Source organism: Monopterus albus, unplaced genomic scaffold (genome assembly GCF_001952655.1).
Source record: "Monopterus albus unplaced genomic scaffold, M_albus_1.0 scaffold2.1, whole genome shotgun sequence".
NCBI classification, from domain to species: domain Eukaryota; kingdom Metazoa; phylum Chordata; class Actinopteri; order Synbranchiformes; family Synbranchidae; genus Monopterus; species Monopterus albus.
The window spans coordinates 2,355,068-2,380,647 of NW_018127882.1; the positions used below are offsets into that span (position 1 = coordinate 2,355,068).

General features: G+C 40.3%; 2 protein-coding genes across 2 annotated transcripts in view; one reads left to right on the forward strand and one right to left on the reverse strand.

The window, feature by feature from the left end:
• The window catches only part of LOC109955543 (teneurin-2-like), a 245,147-nt gene extending 236,799 nt beyond the window's left edge, over nucleotides 1-8,348 (forward strand). The window contains 12 exon segments of the mRNA XM_020591803.1: nucleotides 1-472; nucleotides 793-968; nucleotides 3,078-3,313; nucleotides 3,416-3,712; nucleotides 3,959-4,516; nucleotides 4,658-4,927; nucleotides 5,064-5,474; nucleotides 5,631-5,741; nucleotides 5,966-6,111; nucleotides 6,113-6,189; nucleotides 6,632-6,762; nucleotides 6,886-8,348. The exon segment at nucleotides 1-472 is cut by the window's left edge and continues 8 nt beyond it. Of these exon segments, the coding sequence (XP_020447459.1) occupies nucleotides 1-472; nucleotides 793-968; nucleotides 3,078-3,313; nucleotides 3,416-3,712; nucleotides 3,959-4,516; nucleotides 4,658-4,927; nucleotides 5,064-5,474; nucleotides 5,631-5,741; nucleotides 5,966-6,111; nucleotides 6,113-6,189; nucleotides 6,632-6,762; nucleotides 6,886-7,623 (3,623 nt within the window). The 3' untranslated portion in view covers nucleotides 7,624-8,348.
• A 4,887-nt stretch (nucleotides 8,349-13,235) lies between these two features.
• zgc:165573 (cysteine-rich and transmembrane domain-containing protein 1) lies at nucleotides 13,236-20,555 on the reverse strand. The gene is made up of 3 exons (XM_020589783.1): nucleotides 20,400-20,555; nucleotides 16,655-16,971; nucleotides 13,236-14,219 (listed from the first exon to the last, which is right to left on the reverse strand). Exons 2-3 carry the CDS (start codon nucleotides 16,950-16,952, stop codon nucleotides 14,116-14,118), a joined length of 402 nt encoding a protein of 133 aa, XP_020445439.1. The 5' UTR covers nucleotides 16,953-16,971; nucleotides 20,400-20,555; the 3' UTR covers nucleotides 13,236-14,115.
• Nucleotides 20,556-25,580: the final 5,025 nt, after the last annotated feature.

Genomic DNA, 25,580 nt, shown 5'->3' on the forward strand with positions numbered 1-25,580 from the left:
TTGCAGACCTCAACAATATACGCATCAGAGCTGTGCGAGCCAACCGGCCTGGCCCTGCCATTTCAAGCGTGGGGTACGGAGGATCTGCACAGTATGAGGTCGCATCACCAAGGGAACAGGAGCTGTATGTTTTCAGTGGGGAGGGGCTTCACATCCAAACAATTAGCTTAGTGACCGGGGAGCCCCTTTACAATTTCACCTATGGCCCTGATGGAGAGCTCACCATGCTGGTGGACAACTGCAACAATACTGTTAAAGTGAGGAGGGACAGCATGGGCCAGGGGGGAGGTCCTGGGCTGCTCAGACTGGTACTGTTACCCGAGAATCAAGTGGTGACACTGGGATTGGACCCCAATGGGGGGCTGCGTAGTGTGTCAGCCATGGGCCAGGAGGTGGCTCTGATGGGCTACAGTGGCAACACAGGCCTCCTGGCTACCAAAGCTGATGAGACTGGATGGACCACATTTTACCAGTAAGTGTGTAACCAAAGACGAACTGCCTGAATGCAGTGGTATATTTGAACCAATACATATATGAAATACAAAATGATTGAGTTATGCAGATTTTCTTTTCATCATGGACTACTGCATTCCCTGTTTTCCTCTGACAGTTCACACAGTGCATTACTGCCCTCCAGTGTTAGCTTTTATAGCTACAGCCAATTCCTTTCAAATTGCTTGTTATGTCCCCCTGGCACTTTTTCTGTCTGTGTGTGAGTGTGCACACATTTCTTCATGTATGAACTTGTCCTACCTTTGCCAGTCACCCTCACTACAATCTCCCATCTCCTAGATACGACAGCGAGGGTCGTCTGACCAATGTGACATACCCCACAGGCATGGTAATGAGTCTCCACCGTGAGATTGAACGCTCCATCAACATTGACATTGAGAGCTCCAGCAGAGACGATGATGTCACTGTCATCACCAACCTGTCCTCAGTGGAAGCCTCATACACTGTGGTGCAAGGTAGAGATACACTCATGCACATGTACAAGACTCCAGAAATTGCAGAGTGTGTGGCACAAAGGTGGAGAAATGATGTCATAAACATAAGGCAACAGGAATGAAAATCAAGCGTAATGATGTTCTGTAATGATACCGTGACTGGATACTTTCAGTCATTCAAGATTTAAGTAATCCTAAAACAAAGTTAGAATGGGTCTAATTATGTGGCATGAGATACATCACTTTATCTTAGTATTCAAAAACACAGCCGCCCTCTTTTATGGTGATTACACTCCGCCTGCCGACGCTAATTGAAAGCCTTGTAATTTTCACTCAGTTATGTGCATGCTCCAGGAGAATATTTTCTTTTTCTACCTTCATCCAGTGCTCTCTCACTCCCTCTCATGGAGTAAAATTACCAATATATAGTTGTTAATCCCAGCTGGGATCATCCTGCTTTTGAATATCATCACAGCAAAATTCATTAACTCATGTAGAGTGAATGCTTCTCATCCCTCAAGCTTTCTCCTTACACACACACACAGACATACAAATACAGCTCTTAACCAGTTCCCATGATCCCTGAGCTTATTTGTTCTGTTTAGAGGGGAAGAAGAACAAGAATAATTGCCTCCTTTCCCATAACCAGTCTGACAAAAGTATGAATGCAGACAGTGGACTATATAGAAAGAGAAAAAAGTTGTCCATGTATTCAGTGATCCACCTGCCTTGCAGGAGGAGAGAGTTGTTCACAGAGCTGTAAGTGATTTAAGGTTTCCACCACACTGTGTGAGTTTCAGCACAGCTCTCTGCTGACATACTCACTTAGCCATCTCCCCCTCTTTCCGCTCTTTCTCGCTCTCTTCATTAACTCCTGCGCAGTGAATTCTCCTTGGCCCTCAAGCTCTCACTGCTCGCTCTCTCTCCCTCTCCCTCGCTTCTGTTTTATTACAAGGTTGTTCAGACAGAGAGAGCAGAGAAGATTTATCTAAAGGCTGTTGCTGCCAAGTCAATGGAAAAAGCTTCACATGTCTGTTTGAAGCATTGTTAAAATGCGCCTGGAGCTTTATTACAAATTGGCCTTATGGATTACTGTCATTTATGGCGGGGCTTCAAACGGCGTCACCATCTGATCCCCTCACCTTCTGTAAATGCAATAAGAAGAGCTCATCCCTCTGAATCTGCCAGATATTTCTAATTCTGAAAACAATTTTGTTTTACTTTTCACTTTGATGTGATCAAGATAGCTGCTTTTAAACATCAGAGGAGCCTCACCATGGGCTTATCTGTTTCCATTCTTGTGTTTGAGAGTGAAACATTCAATTGTAGAGATTTAGAGACCATTTTTATTCAGAATATTTTGGAATCAGTAGGAATCAAGTTCAGAAATATTTCTACTTTTCTAGTACACTTGGGTATATGGGCAAAAAAATGTGGACTACACATTCTCAAACACATTAAATATAATTTTCTTGTAACATTAACTGCTTTCCTACAACATAGAGGTTCTGTCAGAGGCTGGTACAAATGTTGACAGAAGTGAATGTTTTACCAGATTAGCTTTGTTTGTCTCTGATTGGCTGGTTGCATTGAAACTTGGATTATATGTGGTAAAGGCTAGAGTAACCATCTGGGTCTGTCAGCACTGCCCTTGCTCCATGCTGTCTTCAACTGTAGTTTGCCATGTCTCAGAGAATTAGGGGCTGAATCCAAAAAGTTGAAACCTGCTGTCATATTTTTGTCATTGACAAATCTCTCATCGTTTCAAATTCTTTTCAAATCTCTTCAAAACATTTTTTTCTCAAAAAAGGAGGGAATTTAACTGAAAAAAGGTCAACATACACTGAAGTGCCCAAATCCAGTTTGTATTATTGTTTTTATCAAGCTCATGCCTCCAGGTCAGTTAAACAAAGAATAGAACTTTTTTATATATATATATTTTCTTAAATTGAGGAAGCACTCAGGCAGCCCTTTTTGTTGACTATGTCTGACCCTAATTACACGCTACTGGTTATAGGTTTGCTGCGGTTTGGGTCTGAGTTTTCTTCTGAAGTAGGCAAAATTTGATCACAAAGAAGAAATGTGTTCTGTGCCTATCTCATAGAAGGTTTTATTCATCTTCCCCTACAGACCAGGTGAGGAACAGCTACCAGCTGTGCAACAACGGTACCCTGAGAGTGATGTATGCCAATGGAATGGGCATTAGCTTTCACACAGAGCCCCACATCCTGGCGGGTTCTGTCAGCCCTACAATTGGTCGCAGGAACATCACCCTGCCCACAGACAATGGCCTCAACTCCATAGAGTGGCGTCTGCGCAAGGAACAGACCAAGGGCAAAGTCACTGTGTTTGGCAGGAAACTAAGGGTGAGCTGTTTTTAGTGAGTTAGAGATGGTCTCATTTACATCTAGATAGTTAGCACATCTTCAGTTTTGGCTTTAAAATTGGACATTTTTCCTTTTCTTTAGGCTCATGGGCGCAACCTTCTCTCCATTGACTTTGACCGCAACACACGCACAGAAAAGATTTATGATGATCATCGCAAGTTCACACTGCGCATCATGTACGATGCGCAGGGCCGGCCAGCGATGTGGTTGCCCAGCAGCAGCCTGGCAGTGGTCAACGTGTCCTATTCAGCCACTGGACACCTTGTTGGGCTGCAGAGGGGAAGCATGAGTGAGAGGACAGAATTTGACCCCCAGGGACGCATCCTGTCTCGTTCTTTTGTGGATGGGAAGGTGTGGAGCTACAGCTATCTTGACAAGGTGAGTACATTTATCTTTAACATTGCCATCTAAGAATCAGATCTTACCAAAAGTAAGGCAATAGCAAGATAGAATAGTCACTCGGATTGCAGGACTGAGTGAAATAATGCATAACTTTCATGGTTATAAAGATTCAAAATTGTCAGCTGAGGGAAAATTAGTCCTGGTGCTATTTCACAGGAGGTAAGTCACCCATTGCTAATGCTATTATGTTAATCTGTATTCTTCCTTCCTTCTTTTTTCCAGTCCATGGTACTGCTCCTGCAAAGCCAGAGACAGTATGTCTTTGAGTTTGACGCCTCAGGTCGTGTTACAGCTGTCACCATGCCCAGTGTGGCCCGCCACACCATGTTCACACATGTGTCAGTCGGCTACATTCGCAACACCTACAACCCCCCAGAGAGCAACGCTTCCATCATCCATGACTTCAGTGAGGATGGCAGACCTCAGGCCACGCATTACCTGGGCACTGGCCGCCGTGTTCTCTACAAGTACGGCAAGCTGGCAAAGCTGTCAGAGATTGTGTACGACAGCACTGCCGTCACTTTCGGTTATGATGAGACAGCTGGTGTGCTGAAGATGGTCAATCTGCAGAGCGGGGGTTTCTCGTGTACCATTCGCTACCGCAAAATGGGCCCGCTTATTGACAAGCAGATCTACCGCTTCAGTGAGGAGGGGATGGTCAACGCAAGGTTTGACTACACTTACCATGACAACAGCTTCCGTATTGCCAGCATGAAGCCAGTCATCAGTGAGACGCCACTGCCTGTTGACCTCTACAGATATGACGAGATCTCTGGAAAGGTACAGAAATTTGGTTCTAATCTATATGGTCTTTGAGCAATTGTGTGCTTTTTAATTTACAAAATAAACTGTCTGTACATGTACCTGCTTTGGCTGTGAGATTATTCACCAGTTCTCCTAACCTTCTCCTCCCTCTTATAGGTGGAGCACTTTGGAAAGTTTGGGGTCATTTATTACGACATTAATCAGATCATCACCACAGCCGTTATGACTCTGAGTAAGCATTTTGACACTCATGGTCGCATCAAGGAGGTCCAGTATGAGATTTTCCGTTCACTTATGTACTGGATGACAGTGCAGTACGACAGCATGGGGCGGGTGGTGAAGAGAGAGCTCAAAATCGGGCCCTATGCTAACACCACACAGTACCGATATGATTATGACGGGGACGGACAGCTCATTGGCGTCAAGGTGAATATTCTGTGGAGAGAGTGGAATTTTAGAAGAGTCATCCGCAACTAATTTGAACTGGCCTTGCTGTTGTTAGGGTACAGTTATGGTTCTAAAAGAAGTTATATCCATTTATAAATCTCATTGTTTTATCTAGGTGAATGACTGGTCTACCTGGCGCTACAGCTATGACCTGAATGGTAACCTCCATCTGTTGAACCCTGGGAACAGTGCCCGGATCTTGCCGCTCCGCTATGACCTCAGAGACCGCATCACACGCCTGGGAGATGTCCAGTACCGCCTGGATGAAGATGGCTTCCTCAGCCAACGTGGTTCAGATGTCTTTGATTATAACTCAAAAGGTCAACTACTCAGGGCCTACAATCGAGGCCCCGGTGGATGGAGTGTTGTTTTTCACTACGATGGGCTTGGCCGCAGGGTGTCCACGAGGAACAGCATGGGACAACACCTTCAGTTCTTCTATGCTGACCTCAACCACCCAACCAGAGTCACACACATCTTCAACCACTCTAGCTCGGAAATCTCATCACTCTACTATGACCTGCAGGTAGGATGGGTGTACAGGGATGTGCTGTATCCACTAAGAACCTGTTCTTGTATTTCAGCATAGCATATATTAAATAATCCTGTCCTAAATGTTTCTGTTTTGGAAAAAACCTTATCCTGAAACATGATATAAATATAGTGAATGTCTGACCGTCAGGGACATTTGTTTGCCATGGAGGTGAGCAGTGGGGAGGAATATTACATAGCTTCTGACAACACCGGCACACCGCTGGCCGTCTTCAGCAGCAATGGACAGATGATCAAACAGGTAATACATAATGTAAACCTGAAATCTCACTTTACTTACAATCAATTGCACCTACAAAATTGTCTTTTCACTTCTTTTTGACCTATAAACAAGTAAAAACGGTAGAAACAACAAGAAATCTGCATGTGGAACAGGTTTCTGGCATCTACCACACATGACCTTTTCCATGCAAGCAAATACTAATAAATAACCAAAAGCAAATTGAGTATGCCTGTGACACGCAGGTGCAGTACACAGCTTACGGCGAGGTGTACTTGGACTCTAACCCGGAGTTCCAGCTGGTGGTTGGTTTCCATGGTGGTCTCTACGATCCTTTGACTAAGCTGGTCCACTTCACCCAGCGGGACTACGATGTATTGGCCGGACGCTGGTTCTCCATTTAATCTGTACATGTTCAAAAACAACAACCCCCTCAGTGACATGCTGGATGTCAAGAACTATGTCACGGGTAAAGGAGTAGTATGTACTAACATGGTGAAAATGCTGAATTCTGTTGTATGAATGTTTCCACTAAATTAAGTATTTTTTATGCTGTCCAAATTCTTGTATATGGATTCAAAGCTGTACATTTCTTCTCAGTATATTAAGAACTAGAGACAAACAGAACATTTACCAAGTAAAAATGCAGAAATATACACAGGTAATACTCATCAATGTAGCTCAATGAAGAACATGCTCATCATTATATCCAGTGATCAGGAGAAACAGATTGTCAAGGACAAGATAGTTTATGCAAGTGTATTACAGATGGCTCAGCAGATGATAGCTTTGTGTAATAGCACATGAGTCACGAAAGCAAACATTTTTATGATTAAATTTTTTTTTTTATTTTCTACTGTGTTCAGCTTTGTTATTCAGCAAAGTCACTTCCCTCCTGTATCCTCCTGTAGATGTGAAGAGCTGGCTGGTGATGTTTGGGTTTCAGCTCAGTAACATAATCCCAGGATTCCCTCGGCACTCACTCTACTTTGTGGAGCCACCGTATGAGCTGCAGGCCACCCAGCACTGTGAGAATGGACAGGTAGACTACTGCACAAAGAAAATACAGCCAACATCTTAATCACATAGCATAGTAATTCAAATATAGTGATTATCTGCTTTCAGTGATGTTCACATTAACAATTTCTCCATCTTTTCCATGAAGCTCATTACCGGTGTGCAACAGGCAGCAGAGCGTCACAATCAGGCTTTCATGGCCCTAGAGGGTCGTCTCCTCAACAAGGAACGTCGCAGAAGAAAGGACAAGCCAGGTCACTGGTTTGGCATCAGCACTCCCATAATAGGTCGAGGAGTAATGATGGCTTTGAAGGAGGATCGAGTGGTGGCTGGCGTGTCGTCATTGGCCAGTGATGACAGCCGCAAAGTGGCTCTAGTGCTCAATGGTGCCCAGTACCTTGAAGGCACCCATTACACCCAGGATGGCAAGGACTGTCACTACTTTGTAAAAGTAGGCTCTGCTGACAGTGACCTCTTGGCCCTGGGGCTGACAAACGGGCGTAAGTCACTAGAGAGCGGGATCAATGTGACAGTGAGTGGCCGGTCAAGGAGAGGAGTGACTGTGGAGTTCGCAGTTCCATCATTAGTACTGAGTGTTCGATATGGGCTGGCTGTGGATGTGGTTGATGAAGAGAAAGTAAGACTGTTGGAGCTAGCCAGGCAGAGAGCCTTGGCTGGGGCCTGGGCCAAGGAACAGCAGAGGGCACGGGATGGGAAGGGAGGCAGTCGCCTCTGGACGGAGGGGGAGAGACAGCAGCTCCTAACGACAGGTAAAGTACAGGGCTATGATGGCTACTATGTACTGCCTGTGGAGCAGTACCCAGAACTGGCTGACAGCAGCAACAACATCCAGTTCCTCAGACAGAACGAGATGGGTAAGAGGTAACAGCCCACCTGAACTTGATTGGAGGGCAAACTCTTCCCTCTATCCCACTTTAATTTCTCTAAATCCTGCTCCTTTTTCCTACCCAGCCTCCTCAACCCTACTCCTGTCAAAACCCATGGAGAATTAACCAACAAATGGGGTTACTCACGGAACGCTGCAGGGACTTTTGAAATGAATGACTTATCAGAAATCATTGTTAAATTTACTGCCACAGGCAAAAAATTAAAAGTTTAGTCAAGTGGTTCTTTTTTTCTGGAAAAAAAACTTTGAACAACTGATAAAGCACTGAAGAACTTTAAGAATTGTTGCTTAATGAATAAGAAGATTCCCCTTTTTAAAAAAGATAGTGATATTTTCACCCATATTTTTTGGGTCACACTGAGAGCAGCCATGATGGCTACTGAACACACAGTGGAGTTGTAATGTGCTGGCATCTGCAGTGGAGACTTGTCTGTCTCTAATAAACACTGAAGGCAAAGGGACCAAAGTGGAGACAAAAGCTACTCCAGAGAACAGCCATTACAACTACACATCAACGGAGGACATCATAAAACAGCGACAGAAGGTCGTCCAATACTACGAGTCTCCCTGTCTCAGGCCTCCCATCGTCCACCACTTACCAGTCCTTTGCTGCTTTGGCAGCACACATCCAAACAAGCAACACACAAGCTAATGGCATCCTTGAACAAATCCAAGCTGTTAACGGACTAGAAAATAAACTTTTTAAAAAAAACAAAGTCAAAAAAGTGATGGCTATATTTGTGGATAGTGGTATCACACAGCATTGTTTATTTTGAAATGGGGAGAAGAATCATATTACTACATATGTGTCCGACTACACTGAATTTCAGGATGTTGCGTATACTGTAGATGCCGTAGTTTTGTACGTTTCAGTCGCGGTAGAATTGTGAGACTTTCACCAAGGCACTTCTGTACAGAGCGATCAAACACACCATTCACAGTCCAGAAACATGCTAAGTTAGTATTTATTTTTCTTTTTTATTTATTTATTCTTAGTACTATATGACAATCATGAATGAGTCACCAGTTCTATTCAAAATGAACATTATTGAATGAGTTTTTTCTTTTGTAAAATATGTAAGAAATGTTCATTTTGTTTTTGTATTGAGTTCAGTTTGCTGTCAGGGCAAATAATAGTCACGCTCAAAAAGAATAATTTATGTAATAAAGTGTTTTAAAAAAACGGTTTATACTTTAAATAAAGTCTTTAAAACTGTGAAATTGTTTTTTCGAAATATATTTCAATGTACAGTGTATAGACCTACCTTTATGCAGCACAGTAGAATATTGTTCAGAATATCAAGTTTTATATTTCTAAGAAGAAGTGGCTTGTAATGTGCAAGATCTTTAGCTGGTCTTACTACTCTAGATTTTTGTGGCACTCTAATATTCCATATCTACAATATCAATCCACAGTTTGTTGTTTTTGACTGTTTTTTGTTTGGAAGAAGAGATATTTCTGTCCTAGAGCCCAACAGCAGTAGCAGTAATGGATCCTTCTCACTGTGAAGAGACTCGTGCTGGATGTCATAATGTACCAAATCAGTATTATAAAAAGGATGATTCTTATACATTCACTGAAACGAGACTCTTCTGGGAACCTTATCAATAAAACATAATTGTTTACTTCAACTGAGCAGCGTGGAGTTCACTTTCATCTTACCTTTGTGTTTTTTATGGTAGCAAATTCCACCAGACTTAAATAGCATACATTCACATTAGTAGAATTTCAAAGCAATCTTTGTGGATGGTTGTTGATGTAGTGAAAAGTTCCACTTATTAAAAGCCGCCAATGTTTTTCCTTTCTTCTTAATCATGCATCACCCTTACTTATAAAAGTACATTTTTGCTCCTGATTTTTTTTTTTTTTTTTGGAAAATATCAACACTGATACAGTAGCTTAAAGGCAGTTTCCTCACTTCAAATGTATAATACAGAGGGTCTAGTATTTTTGTTATGTGTTAATCAATTCTAATTTGCTTTTAAGTGGCCCTTAAGATCATTCTTGTTAACTCAAAATGGCGCATACTAATTGTTCTTTCCTGGGTTAATTTGCCTCTGTTCTGCAGAATTTGAGATGGCTCATTCCCTTTCATCACAATATTTAATTATAATAATTTTTTGTTAATATTGGATCCAATGACTATGTACAGCATAATGTAAAAGAAGTCACTTGTAATGATGGACCCATAAATACATTTTGGCATGTCATGCTAGACAAAGCACGCCATTAATTAAATTTGTAATGCTTGTGCTCTCCCTTTCCAAATGTCTACCATGAAAAAGGTCCAGTATCCCTAGCTCTCTGGGTCTATCTTTTGTGATGTGCAAAATTATAATTTTGGTTATACACAACTTTACTGTGTCAGTACATAGTATTCTTTTTAGATGTAGAAGGCAGGTGTTTTCAAAACTGTATTCTGAAAATTAGCTATTTGTCAAGATAAATGTAGTGTAGTGAAATGTAGGCCTACATCTTTCTTCTTAATGCATTAATAGCATTAAGGCATAAAAACATTCCAGTAAAGTACAAGTACCTCAAAATACAGTGGCCACACTAATGTAAAATTAACCCTTAAATCCACAACTATCTGCTAGAATTCACTCTGAATAATTATTGGTGGTCTCAACTCAGGGAGCACAAACAAAAGAAAAGATGGCAGGCAATCAGTACGGTCCATTCAGAGAGAGAGACACCGAGATCACCAAGTGGCATTTGGTATACTGCTTCTCCCTGGTGGCAGCTGCCGAATCCTAAGTGGTATGCCACTCCCTCTCCACCGCCAGATACCGCTTGGACAATCACTGTAATACTGACTGACTCACTGAAAATTAATTTTAAATATCTCTACTGTGCAAAGCAAACACTAGAAAGCACCTTAACTAACATGGTAGCCTAGCCTTGCCATCATAGCAAGCCTGTGTAATCAATGATAGAAATAGATGTACCTGGCCATTGCAAATGTGCTATAAATGACTGAGCTCCTTGGGACTTTTACTACACCATAAAACATATCTCAGACTTTGCACCCTAACCTTAGACAATAAGTGGAGCTAGTTAAAACAACCCAAATCAGTTGGTCCTTGTATCTGATCCTTTTCCAGGGGAACGCAGACACTAGAACCTCCCTGTCCCCACACTAGAATGTGGAGAGACCACCATAAACTTGGCTTAATACTCACTCTCTCTCTTGGATAAGGAAATGTCCTTAGATTTAAAAATATGAAATTGTGTTAGCCAAAGGTTGTGTAAAATCTCTACAAGAAAATGTTTTAGTTAAACTGATAAATGATTCCTGAACCTATTTATATAAAAATGTTTCCATAAGGTTTGATTTAAATTTGCCTATTGTCTTTAAGATGTCTGAAACTCAACATCACAAAAGATAACTTTCAGGTTGACCTCAAAACTAAGTTAGAATATTGCTCCAAATACTAGCAAAAAAAAATGTAAGGGCTTTTGATTCTCATTTTAATGACTGTGTGCCAATAACTGATTGCTTATTTTCCTTTTATCCAAAGTTATCTTCCCTTCAATCCACACTATATCCTTACTTTGCTTGGATTGAGGTGGGATTGATGTCCACATATGTTCCTTATATGCGCAATATATGCTTCATGCCAGCCATGGTGGAGAAAGTTATGAACCATACAGAATTAATTTAAGATTAATCTCTCATTCCATCACCTGTAAATTAGGCGTGCACGTTTTAGTGTGCCTTCAAAAGAACCAATCGGAAACCATTGCCATAGCCACAGGAATCTCATCCAGTCAGAGGACTGGGCCTGCAGAAATCTGAACCAATCAGATGAAGACTTTGCTCAAGCTGAATGAATGATTAGGCAAACACCACTCCCTCATAGGCAGCCAGCCCAACAGAAAGAATAGAGTGAATTAGGAACAAAATGACTTCCAAAGTGTGTCTTATGCTCACATAGGGTACACCCCCCCCCACCACTGTCTACACTGCGATTTCTGTAATCTGAATCATCTCAGTCAAGGTTTTGCAACAAAAGAAACTTTTTGTAGCAAAGTCGAGAGTAGATTTTAAGTAAGCCGGATTTTTTGTGAAACTCCAGAAACACTATCAGAATGATCCCCTAACAATCATCTTAAATTAAATATGGTTTTTCAGTGAGACATCTCTAAACACCACGTACAAAGAACAGACCCTGGTTGAGTCACTGTCCAAGTAGAGAGCCATGACTGCAGACTGGGAAACCGGCTCATAACGACAGAGAAAGGCAGCTCCACTCCGAAGACAAGGAAAGCCTTCTGAGCTGCAGCCGTAAACAGCGTTCTGGAACTTCGGACCCCAACTCAAGTCCAAAAGCCTCAGAACAAAGACAGCTTCCCTAATTGACCACGTGGAATCTCCAGAGCTAATGGCTAACTCCTGCTAACAGCTAAGTGACCTTATGGCTAACAGCTGATGTCTCTCTTAAAATCATGGTCTTCCAAATTTATTGTTTAAACCACTTCTAAATTTATTGTTTAAACCATAAGGTTTAGATCTCCATCTAACAATTTTAGACAAAACTCATTTTTCATCATCACTAATAACAGACTGCTCAGTCACTCTGTACTATTACCATAGCATTTTTCATCCCAATCATTTTCCCTGTGTATATATTGAAAATACATTTATTTAGCTTACAACTGGCTTAATTATGTCATCTTTATTTTCAGTATTTTTGGTCAATGAACAGAGAATTTCTGACTTTCAGATCAAGAAGGGATTGATTATTCAGATTAATGATTTATGCTGATAAATAACCATAACTAGACAAGATTTCGATAGTCCCCGGGACCGGACTTGGCGCCCTAATTTAACAAAGTATTGAATATTAATAGTCATGTCCACTACCACAGTTGTGTGTGAGATTAGGCCAAAACTACCCTGGGGCTCACACCCATGGAATATAACCCTCCCAAATAAAGCTGAAGATTTCATGTACGCTTTACAAGAAATTGATTCCCCACCCGCAGGCAAGTCTGCAAAAACACAGAAACCTTTGTTCTATCAAAAAAATAAAACAGGATTTATCTGAGTCAATATATAATTTAATAACAAGTCAATATTTTATAACCTGGCACCAAAGGCTAGGATGCTGCCCTTCTTGAAAACCTACCCACACACATTTAGAAGACAGCTCAGAGCTGAACAGGACTAAATTTGCCTTGGTTAACAGGTTGAAACAGGCCCACAAAATAAAACCACCACAAATCAAATAACCACAACCAATGTCAATAAACAAAAGATAAACACCCAACACTCAATATTAATGAGACCTACATTAAACTAGTAGTAGCGTCTTCCTACCCTGTACACCAGACCATTAAATACTGCTTATACGCAAACTGAAGACCCCATATGATGAGTGGTAAATTCAAGTAGGCTTCTTGACATAAAAACACCCTAGGCAAAGTAGCAGTAGCTTTCACTCCTAAAGAAATGAGCAAACCAAATTCAATAAAAAGCAATTAAAACAAACGCTGTTCAAAATAATATATAAACCTCCCCCACACTACACACTCACCATACATATAAACTGCTGTGATAACCCAAACAAACACAAATCACACAGCCTTCCGTTTCATGGGAATAAATTTTAATGCAAGAGTCTCATTAAAAGCAAAAAGGCATCTAACAGGTCATTGAGTTTCTTCTGTTAAACAATTTACTTCAAAGGTATGTGGTAAAAATTATTGGAATAATATTTCATTTTAAGATGACAATGAAACAAAAAAAAACCCACTGTGGCAATGAATGCTAACAAAGATCAAACATAAAGTCAGTATCATTTTTAAAAACGCAACCAATTTACCGTCATATGATTCCTCTTGAAAATGTACATAAACAACTACTAGTGTGCAAATGAAAGGGATACATTGCAAGCAGCTTCTTAAGAGCACCCTGTTGCTCACTATTAAACAGGGTCTTAGTGGCCCTTAGGGTGGGGTGGGGTGGGGGGGTCCGTGGGCATAGTAAATAGCATAACTGAAGGGGGTTAGGGAGTTGGAAGATAGCTGAACGGGCAAGTATCTTACAGAGGTAATCATCATAAAGTGCCAAAGAGCATCACACTAGATGAGCCTGAGATCCAAGTATACTGTATGTGTGTATGTATCTTTGTGTATTCACCTTGTCTGTGTGCTGCCTGTATTGTGATTCCAGTGCAGAGCCTCAGATTCATGTTTAGAAGCTCAGTTACAAGCTGCTACAGAGTAGTCCCTGGACAGGGTCAGTAAGTCAGTCTGTGCTGACGGCTTCACATCAAGGTAGAGTTACATGTAAGTGGCGCTGGGAAGAGACTTCCATATGGGATTGAGGCTTTTATTTATAGACGAGCACAAGGCTTGTAGAGGAAATGGAGGGGTGGCTGTATGGGAGTGCAAGGTTTAAGGCAGTCGGGGGAGAAAATGATAGGTTGAAGAGGGTAATGGGAGTGAGCAGTTGGGAAATAGTGTTATGTTAGCATGTCCCACAGGCAGCAGCAACACAGAGCAGTCCAGCAGGCTGTCAGACACGTGTCTCCTGTGTTGTCTCTTCTCCTGTCCTCCACCACGTACACTGCAGAGAAAGAAAGGGAGGAAAATGCAGGAGGAACAAAGAAATGAGCCAGGAAGGATTGATAAGGTGAGGCAGAGAGGAAGACAAAATAATGGAAAGCAATTGGTTCTCCCTTTTCTGAAATCACATAAAACCAGAGATAATTCTGAGAATTGCATCGTCAAGTCCTCAGCAGCGAGTTCAAGTGTAACCACGGCTGCTCTGATTTTCCTCTTATTAGATTCATCAGGGAGGCACACATCCATAGCAATACCATAGCAGCTCAGAGCCATGATCAGACAGCGTTACAGCTGAGCAAAAGCATAACCACTTTCAGACATGCACTCCCTTCCATTAATGTGATGGCATCTCAATGCATCCACTTCATGTCTGAACAAGCACCCTGGTCACTTTTCCGAACAGTTGCGATGGCAATCATACTAGGTCAGACCCAACAACAATTATGCATCACTCTCAACACGGCACAAGTTTAAACTGCATGCAGTTCCATTAACAGTTAAGCACACGCACACACACACACACAAGATTACAACCATCTTGCACTTATTGAAGATATTACGCACGTACAGTACCGCAGCTCTCTCTGTCACAATCGTGGGCATGTCTGAATGAAGCCGTGAGGAACATTAAAGCAGAAGTGATCTATGACTGAATGAGACAAAGCTGTCACCTTAAAAGACTGATGAAGCCAGCAATATTATGTATCCGGTGTCTGAAAGGGGCTTTACTGTGCAGATGAAATGAGAGCTTTCAAGACTACACACCTCCATACTCCAACAAGACAGTACAGCAGCCACTGTAATTCACCTTGTGTCACTACACCTAAATCAGTCCCATGAAAGGATTATGTTACCCATCTGCGTGGAGTGCCATCTGTTCTAGACAAAAAAAAAAACACTAGCCCAACAACAGACCTGAATGAATACACATCTCATTCCTTGTGTTTGTGATTAATCTTTTATTTGGAGGAAAACGATCCTCCAGCATTTAACAGCCAGGTGCAGTGACTCAAGCCATAAATGACCATGTATCAAAGGTGACCAGCTTCTGGTTAATAGAAAAAGTGAAGCTAGCTAACAACTTATCATACCTGAGCTGTGATAATGATTGGCCAGCATTTAATAATGAACAGTTTTATCAAAATGACTCACAGCAAAAAAGTCAATAGAGAACAGCCTCCTTTCATCAACCAAAGGAGCCTTATCTTGACTCAGCTACAGCAGTAATACCTCACTATTTGCTTTAATATATAAATGTGAGAACTGTGCTCCCCTGGATATGTTCTCTCTGCATATTCATTGTGAATATTTTAAAATATGCTTTTGTTTCACAGTTTTTTTGTTTCATCTGGATGCTCAGTTGCAAGGTGCTACTGCATTAACACCTTTTATCTTAAATCTGGCTTGATTTCACACTTTTGAATCCTTAATTGCTTACTCTGCATACTACAAGTATTAGCATTTTACAGTTCCAGAAACACTGGAGAATCACATAACACAAGTGTCCTAGGAAATTTACTAAAACTCTCTACAGCAGAGAGTTCCCTAAAGGGGAAAAAACCTGTTAATCAACCTGCCACATGTCTGTAGTGTTTTAGTTCTATTTAGTGCCGACTGTGACTTGACAAACATTTTCCAATTTAAAACCTGATTATAGAAGGAACACTAAAGATTAGCACAAAGCCCTCCTCCAAAACATGGCATTATTTTACTTCTAAATATAAATTACATTCCAATTTCTAATCAAATCTTTTTTTAGTCACAGAATTTACCCATAGATTCTTTAATGTGTGGATTCACATAACAAGTCTTCCAACACATTGTCTAGCTTGAGAAATAACAGATAATGAAGAAGGCACAGCTCAGTGCTATTGCGGGAAAACGTCAATTTTAATAATTCATTTTAGTGAAATGTGTCCACTTTAACTTTTTTTTATAAAACAAAAACAAACTCATGATCACAACCAAAGTCAGCAATTAGTAGTCAGCAGTCAATAAACTAGCAGATTTCCACAGCAGTCTGTCAGGACTTGGTCGATGTAGCCCTCCCTATTCCCAATTAACATGTTACCCAGAATAGAGCTTCTCATATTATCAGAGATCTTCTAACCATTTTATTATGATGCCATATGATGCCATTATGTGGCTCAGTAGGTAGAGCGGGTTATTTCCTAACCGGAGGATTAGCGGTTCGATTCCCGGCTTGTCTAGTCAACATGTCAAGGTGTCCTTGAGCAAGACACTGAACCCCCAGTTGCTCCTGGTGATGTCACCGGTGTGTGAATGCATGAGTGCTTGGGAGTGAATGGCCAAATAATGTGAAAGCGCTTTGAGTGTGCTGTAAAAGCATAGAAAGGCGCTATACAAGTATAAGACCAAGACCATTATGAATACTGTACATATCTGCATCAAACTCTGTCGTGCGTTACAACTTACCTGTGTTCTTGGGTGCTTCCCCATACATAGGCCCAGGAGGGGGACCTCCCTGCCAGCCATACTGTGGTTGTCCAGGGTACCCCTGATAAGGAGGCTGTCCTGGGCCAGGATAAGGACCTGCAGGGCCCATTGGCCCAGCAGGATAGTTAGGGTATGCTGAATTAGGCTGCTCCATGTTAGGGTATCCCTGTGGAGGATAACCCTGAGGCGGATAGCCTTGTGGAGGTGGGCCTTGGGCTGGGTAGGCTGGAGCAGTGGGGCCACTGCCTGGGTATGGAGGGGGCTGCTCAAAATTCATCTCTTTGTTGCACAATCACCTGAAATGCAAGAAAACAGGAAGGCTTTATTTTAATTAGTCTGTGGACACAGTGAAGACAATGGGACAGCTCCCAGAAGTGAAGCCAAGCTGGTTGTAGTATAGGTCATAAACCCCACCCACTCCACATTAGTGGCTGGGACATGAACCAAACGAGTAAAAATCTAAATCAGAATTTTCCTTTTTTGTCATTTTATGTAGATATAGGCTGATGGCTGATTTGTGTGCAAGAGGTAGTTTTACTTATACATTTGTAGTTAGTAAGTTATTATTAATGAACCAAAAAAAAGGAGTATTTTGGATGACTTGACAGCTATGACTGTAGTCTGATTGACTTGGATTAGTGCTGGGTAGATGGTGAATTTTCCATGAATGTAGTGATGTCAAAGTATAAAGCAACAGAAAGTGAAAACAGTCAAGTACAGATAACTCAAAATTGTACTTAAGTAAATTACTTACTTTCCACCACTGTTTAAAGCTAATGTTAAAAAAAAAGTGATTAATGGTAAGTTAACTATAGACAATCATGCGATTAACCACAATCAAATATTTTCACTGAATGGTAGTGCTAATTTTTAACCAATAAAATATTCTTGTACTGCAGTGATGGTTTTGTTATTTGAAGAGCTTGCGATAGATGTTCTTGTTCTGCAAAGTCTATCCAACAATTCATCATTATTGCAGTTCTTTTTATATTTTCAAATGGGAATAAGCTTTTATTCTTTTTTTTTTTTTTATAAAAGTAACGGATGTGGCATTAAATGGGCCATGTAAAATGTGTTTGTGTGTGTCTAGCTATGCTTGTGTATGTGCAATTCAGCCTCCAGCGTTCCATTTGGTAACGTGTCCATTTAGACAGGCCCAAAAATGATGCAACCAATTCCCAGAACAGAAAAGCACCTAGCATATAAACCCAACTCCTGCCATTTCATGCTTTTGCAGACTCATATGGCAAACAATCATGGTCTCCACAGCCACACAGGACAGACAAGCACTGCATATTATTTTATAGTTTGTTGGATCAGTGGTCAATCACAAGCCCTGCCACCCCCACCAAAGATAAGCACAATTATCTTACTGTTTACACACAGCGTTTACAAAAAGTGGAAGCTGATACACAGTGTGCAAGATGAAACTAATCAAATGAACCATGGGAAAGAGAAATGACAGTGCAGGCCTCTACTCATTGTAGCTTCACACTTGGTTTTCCCCCCTTACTCATATGCACACTCAGTAAATGTAACACTAGTGACATGTCATATTAGGAGGAACCTAGTCATATTGTGTTTCTATGGGGTGGGTGAAAGTGAGCCAGTAAAAATGACTTAAGAAACCTTTTTTTTTTTATTTTGCTGTTGCTTGTCCAAGAACTGTTTTTAATTTTGAGCTCATTCTGAAAAGTACAATAAATGTTTATCAACCGAGTGTCTAAAGGTTATATTTTCCTCTGGAGACTTCATGAAAAGGAAGGCCACCACTAATGGCTTCCGATAAGGTAGATCCTTCATGCTAGCCTTCCTCACTAGATTTGCTCATGGTAAACAGGCACAAAAAAGTGGTTAAGATAGAGGACTGCAACTCCACCTCTCCTTTGTCTCATTGTACATTTAGCTGGCTCTGTATAAGGTATAACTAACTAAAGCTAATGCAATCTAAAATGGCAGTCCTGCGATAGAGCCTCCTTCATGAAGGTTACATTTAATTTGTGTTAAAATTGTTTCAGATGGGTGCTGAATCAGATGTGTGGTCATTATGGAGGCTTTAGTCTGTTGTGCTAATTATTTGCATTGGGTTAAACTAACAGGTGTTCCTATTATTCTGTTATAAACACACACACGAAGGTGTTCGTAAGCTACTGACAGCTGGCAAGCTTTCTGTAGCCACAGTTACCGTGCTCCAGAAGGAACAGAACAATCCCTGATGATCTGTTTTTGTTGTACCTTGAGGCAGCGAGTAGTAATAAAATAACACAAATGACCAGATTTCTGCCTCCCCATGTTAACATGACTGTCAGAGCATTGCAACGGCTCATATGTCATTTGTGAGTGAGAGTTTCACCACTGACTACAGACTGAGAATGGACGTCCTTACAATAATCAGTAATCTGACACCAGTAATGTTCAAAGTTCACCTTGTAGGCCACCTTGCCTTTTATGGGCCCATAAATTGTAAATTTCCACTAGTCTGTGTTATGAAATTCTGAAGAGACATTATATACAATGTTTTAACTCGTATAACAGCTGGCTCAGTTTGTGTGTGTGTGTGTGTGTGTGTGTGTGTTCATTTGCCTGTCATTTGTTTTGTTCCCTTTCACTTCAGGAAAAAAGGAAGGGCATTAAGTGTTTCCACAACAGTATAATGGTAATAATAGCATGTACAGACTCAGACACATGCAGGCAGCGCATCTCTAAGTCTATTAAATCCTTCTGCAATTAATGGCATTGTACACAGTGACAAAAGAATAAGCAGGTTTTGTCAATTAACCAACAAGTGAGATATTGTAATATCAGAATTTATCAGTCTACAAAACACACACATAGGCTCTTAGCTGAATTAACTCATATCAAAAACAATAGCTCTGTAAACTAAAGAAGTTAGTGCCAGATCAAACAAATCTCAGTGAAACCCACCCAGGTACTGTTGCAATAACATAAATAAATACCAGTGTTCTGGCTATGAAATACAAGTGGACTACAATGATCAGACAGGGTACTGAGAGAAGGTACATGAATGAACAAAATTTTATTTTGTTTTAATTTCTAAATTTAAAGATCGTTTACCAAAATACGATGTCAACTTTGAGGTCATACCTGCTGTAAAAATATCACACATGAACACATCTTTTAGTTTTATCTCTAGAATGTTGACCCAGACAGGTAAGCCTGGAAAATAGGTCTATGTTGGGCGAGTTTATATAAACGGAGCTTCATTTCATTAGTATGCATCTGTAACCTGGCAGCCTATGTTTACTGTCTATCTGGAAACGCCACCGTACTGAGAGGCTGGGTGCTATAGGAAGACACCCATCGGACCTAATTAGGAAGATAACAGGCTATCCCACACGTAGATACATGCACTAAGATCGATTAATTCACGACACAAACAAAAAAAATTATACTCTGAACAAGATTTTGTTGCTGCAAAATAAACTGACATATTTTGCCCCAAAATATTAATTTGAATTTGGCAATAATTGGATATTACCTTAAGTCTAGCATTAAAGTGTTAGGCTCTTGATATCAGGATTGATAGCAATATTATTCCGACACTCGGTCATTCAAACCGAAGAGAAGTGGAATCTACAGGCCACAATCCACTTGGAGCTAACTTAGCACTGTTCCATTTCTCAGCCCCCTGAGTTCATTATGACTAACGTTAGGCTCCTAAACAAATAAAAATAAGAGTTACGGATATGTTTGGAGAACCTACCTCAAAATAACGAACACCCAAGTCTGTTGTACAAAAGCAACAATGTCTGCTTATATCGAAACTCCTGCTATCGTCGGTTATAATTTCTGTGTTTTGCCGCAGTGACAGCCTCCCACTCTCCTCTGGAAAAACGGTACGTATTGCGTTTGCCGAACGTTACGTCATTTTTAGGGTACGTACTGCACAGGAAGTTGGCAACAAAACACGCGATTGGCTGCTACGGGAGCCGCTACTCACATCGTCCAAAACCAGAGCCATGAATGACTCCTGGTCATTTGACCTGCTGAAACAATAAGAAAATGTTTGCATTACCGAGTAGTAACGAAACTAATAGGAGTGGAGAGAATGCCTAAGAAGAGTGACTAAAGATGTTAATCATTAAATACTTACCTAGTTTGTGTCGCACTTGGAATTTGAGTTTAGAAGTTATTAAAGTTATGGAAACTTCATAAATCTTACACGTTATCTTAGACAATATCAAATACATGTATTTTCAATTGGCAAGTATTTGGATATTAAATATTTAGTGTTTATTTTATATAATGTTTATCGATGTGTTTTATTCTCCTGATGATTGCGCACCTGCTTGAGTAAAGTGCATTACTGGTTTCCTCCCAGCAGATGTCAGACTTTTCCTTGCATGTTTATGTTTTAGGCTTGGTCCTGGCAGTATTCTTGCACTGTGAAACTGGCATTGTGCCAAAATATTGTAATGTTAGGTAGGCTAATATGTTCATAGTATTTGTGTTTTACTGGCAATGTCGGCCTATAGGCTACCTATGAGTTCAGAGGTTGCTTTTGATTTAAACAGTATATGATCATAGCAAAGCAGTCTATTTCTGTGTGAGTCTGCTCAGTCTGCTTAGAAAGAACTATGACTCTTGGGCCAATGTGCATGTGTCAGCCTTTAACTCAGTAGACTAATGAAATTGACTTAGCGTGAATGCACACCTAAAAGATAGGTGCTGGTCATGAGAAACTAAATCATAAATGAGAAAACCAACCACACACTGAAGGCTTACATGACATATCTAAGAAATATAACCAACGTTTTGACCCACCAGACTTCTTCAGGGCAAGTAAGATACATTGCTTGTGGCAAGCTCACATCTCATACCTGAGCACATCAATGTTTGCTTGCCACAAGTAATGTATCTTACTTTCCCTGAAGAAGTCCAGTGGGTTGAAGCGTTGGTTATATTTCTCAGATATATCATGTAAGCCTTCGCTGTCTGGTCAATTTTCCCAATTTTAACTTTTAACCTAGTGTCATTGTCTTTGCTGTCTTTAGTTGGGCATTAACTAGACAGCTCATAGACAGAGTGAGGCACTCATGCACACTCTTGCAAATGCATATAAGCTAGTGTGAGTGGATGTACATGTAGAACACATAAAAGCTGCTGTCTACTCAAGTAAATACTTAAGTGTAAACAACTATAATATATAAAAATATTCCATTACAACAAAAGTCCTACATTCACTTTGTTACTTCAGGAAACTATAGAAATATCACCTAGCAAAATGTGCTACAAGTAATCTGTAAATGGTATGGGTAATATTTACTGCTGCATTAAGATGTACTGTAAGTAGCATTTTTATGTTGAAGCAGGTATTTTCTCTAACAATTTTCTAAATTTATAAGTTAATAATACAGTTTGTATGTATATCTTCATTAACCTGTGAAGTAGTTAATGATCATAGCTGTTAAATAAATCACCAATGCATATGCAGCACACACACATTAGGAGTGACAGTGTTGGGAGACATCATCTCAGTTCCTCCATTAGACATGGTAGTATGTGCGTACAGTATGATATATAGTAGCAAACTAGTAGCTAGCCGGTATGACAGCTGCTACTGAGAGTGGACTTGTAAAGGAAACGGTCTGTATTCTGAAAGGCAATACCAGACAGTGTTGCAACATGTGATAAGTTCTTGCACAATGGTAGCATTCAATATCAACAGGCAGACTTGTTGTACTCAACTAAAGTCATTCTGTAAAAGAATTGCCGGAATCCCTGCAATGTAAAGGTTTAAGTAAATGTAATGTAAATTTGAATTATCATATTTGTGTTTATGAGGTTCCCTACAACCTCCATAATGAACCTGACCAGCCAGCCATGTGTGTGTTTGAGTCTGTTTACATCATCACCCTGGCAATTCAGCCTGAGCCCAAACCATCAGCCTCAACGGGAGCAGCTGACAAAAATAGACTCACAGACCAGTTCAACTCTAATCTGGAAAGGGAGCAGGGGTAAGGGAGGAGAGATATTTTGTCTGTCAGGCAGTGGACCAAGGGTACTAGGGTTCATTAAAACTCAGATGGAAGGCAGGAGTGGTGAATTTGTTTACAGTGGTACATTTTTCTCAATCAACATTTCATGGGTGTGTATAAGCCCTGATGATGTTTTTCAGGATCAGAAACAAAAAAAAATCTGTCACATTTACATATATTTACACTATTTGGATTCAGTGTCTGATGGAGTTAAATAGCACTAGATACTTTGACATTTATTACTTTGAGATGACGACTATGTTTACTTGTGTAATCTGAGTAATTATATTTGATCATGCACATACTACTATGGATGTTTAAAGAATGCTTCACATTTGCCTGTGTAGAGACAGTTTTGGCCCTAGCTCAGTGATAGCTACCTTGTTTGGAAAGTTACTGATAAGTTTGTCATTCAATTAATTAATATTCAATTAATGCTTTGACTGATCACTTGATCACCACTGTTACAATACTTTCTTGATATGCCATTTATAAGTTTCTAGTTATTTAAAGAAAATGGAAAATGTTGGAATTTTGTGCAATGAGATTGATAGTTTAATTTAGGCAGTTACAATGAGAATCACACTCATGTTGGCATGTATTGGGGAGTTTTTGTTCAAAGTGAACATACTGAGCACATGTGTAAACAAATTATGAGTATTATTATTAAATCAGAGCTTCCTGGTTAAAAGTCATTTGTTGGCTTTAATGCAATGCAAAGTCATTCCCATTCATGTCCACAAGGCCATAGGAATGGAACAGCTGAGGACCTGTTTTCATTTGAATACAGCACCACATTAGCAAATAACTTTAAAATCCAAATCACAGAATCATCCACGCTCAAACAAATATGCCTCAGTGTAACTCATGGAAATCTACAATTATATTATTGAGATAACTGCCTGGTTCAAGAACAACAGGTGTCACACCCCACCCCAACATTGCAGAGTGGTTTCAATACTCTATGTCTGGCCTCTGGGCTGCAGCTGCTCGCATTCCTTAAGACCAAGCCTATTCCTACAGCCCGGATACCTAATCTAGAGAGCCACAGCCTTTTTACAATTTTCCAGCTTTGTTTTCTGCTCTTATTCTGCCAACCTTAAGATTGAGCACAAATTATATGGGTGAGCAACTTTAATTGCACAGAATGGGCACCATGTTTCAGTCCAGTATCCAGCTTTATGGATCTAAAGTGCACACAAGCGCTTTTTCTAATCTCGCATAGCCAAACCTCTGCTTCGTCCGGCTGCTCATGTTATATTAGAAAATTCCGGAAAATAGCATCTGACAGATGGCACTCGAGATGCATTGACAAAAACAGAACCTCAAAAGTAAAATTAACAAAGTAGCCTACTATACTGTGACCACTACTGTTTTTAATCATACAAAAGATTGATTATATGGAAGCATTCACCAAAAACTGGAGACCTTATCTCCAATTTATCAATTGTCTTTTTGCTGTTGTTTAGACTATTTGTGTGATCAAAGATGACATTGTCCTCCCTTAACTGTTGCCTTTAACTTTTTGCATTGTTTTTGGTTTAAGAACTATAACTTTTAATAACATCAGCTGTAATGCCTGGAGACTGAAAAAAACTGAATTTTATGGTCACTTTAAGCTCCAAGAGCTAGGTTATTAAAACTGATGACCCCTGGGGGTACCATCAGAAGCTTTGCACACTGGTAGTGCCATGGTTTTTTAAAAACATTAAGGCAAGATTAACATATCAGTCTATGATGGCTATATGGAAATACAAGCATACACTGTGGCTGAAAATCAATCTTAAACAGATGACAAAGCAGCAGGAACCTAATGTTAAAGATTATATTTATTAACAAGGTCTTTCTACTTCAGGCAAAATTACCAGAAGTTGACATTCAAGAAATTAGTTTCGTGATGCATGTTCATTTCTAATAAAGACGTACACTACCTGATTTTTTTTTTTTTTTTTTAAAGAGTTTGGGGACTTTGTATACAGGTTACATGTGGCCAAAGAAGCAGAATGACAGCTAGCAGCAACCCAGTCTTATAAAAGTTTATTGCACTAAACCCAACTTAATGTACTACTGCTACAACTTAACCAGATGTTAAATTTAAGTCAGTGCAGCTTGAGTTATACAATATATTGAATGTTATGTTTGTTCTTATAAAAGCAAAATTAACCTAGTAGTCACTTATCAGAAAAAGACAAGCTTATAAAGAGAAACAACATGCACTGTACTTGGTGCTGAGGAGAACCCTGAACTTTTGACTCCAGAATCTGAAACACTGACCTCAGCACTGACCCCGTCCCATCAATAAACATTTGGCAGAAACATGCTTCCGTTTCATATAGTCTTCACTATACATTCATTTCAGTTACAATGTTTATGAATTAAGATTTTAAACAAAGTGTGGTTAAGAAATACCTGATGCTTCTTTGACAGTAGTTTACATTTCTATGCCTCCGCACAGACAGCTGTGGATGGAAAAATAATTCTACATAGTGTCAACCTGTACATTTGACAGGACAATTCAATTCATTTGTATAGCGCCAAATCACAAGTCATCTCAGTATAGAGAAAACCCCAACAAATCCCCCTTGAGCAAGCACTTAACAGTGGAGAGGGAAAAACTCCCTTTAGAGGAAGAAACTTCAGACAGACCCCAATTCAAGGTGGGCGGCCTTCTGCCTCGACTGGTTGGGGTTGAGTGGAAAGTTTTCATAATCATCACCTCATGGAAAACAATGCAACTACACTCACTTTGAGTGTCTCAGAGCTTAGAGTGTGAACCTGTCTGTCTCTGCCAGGCTTCCTCCCACCCAAGAACCTAAAACATACTCCTGGTTGGTATCGCAGCTACCGCACAACATAGCTCTAACAAGACCATCTACCTCTGAAACTGCTAAACATATCCCCAGATA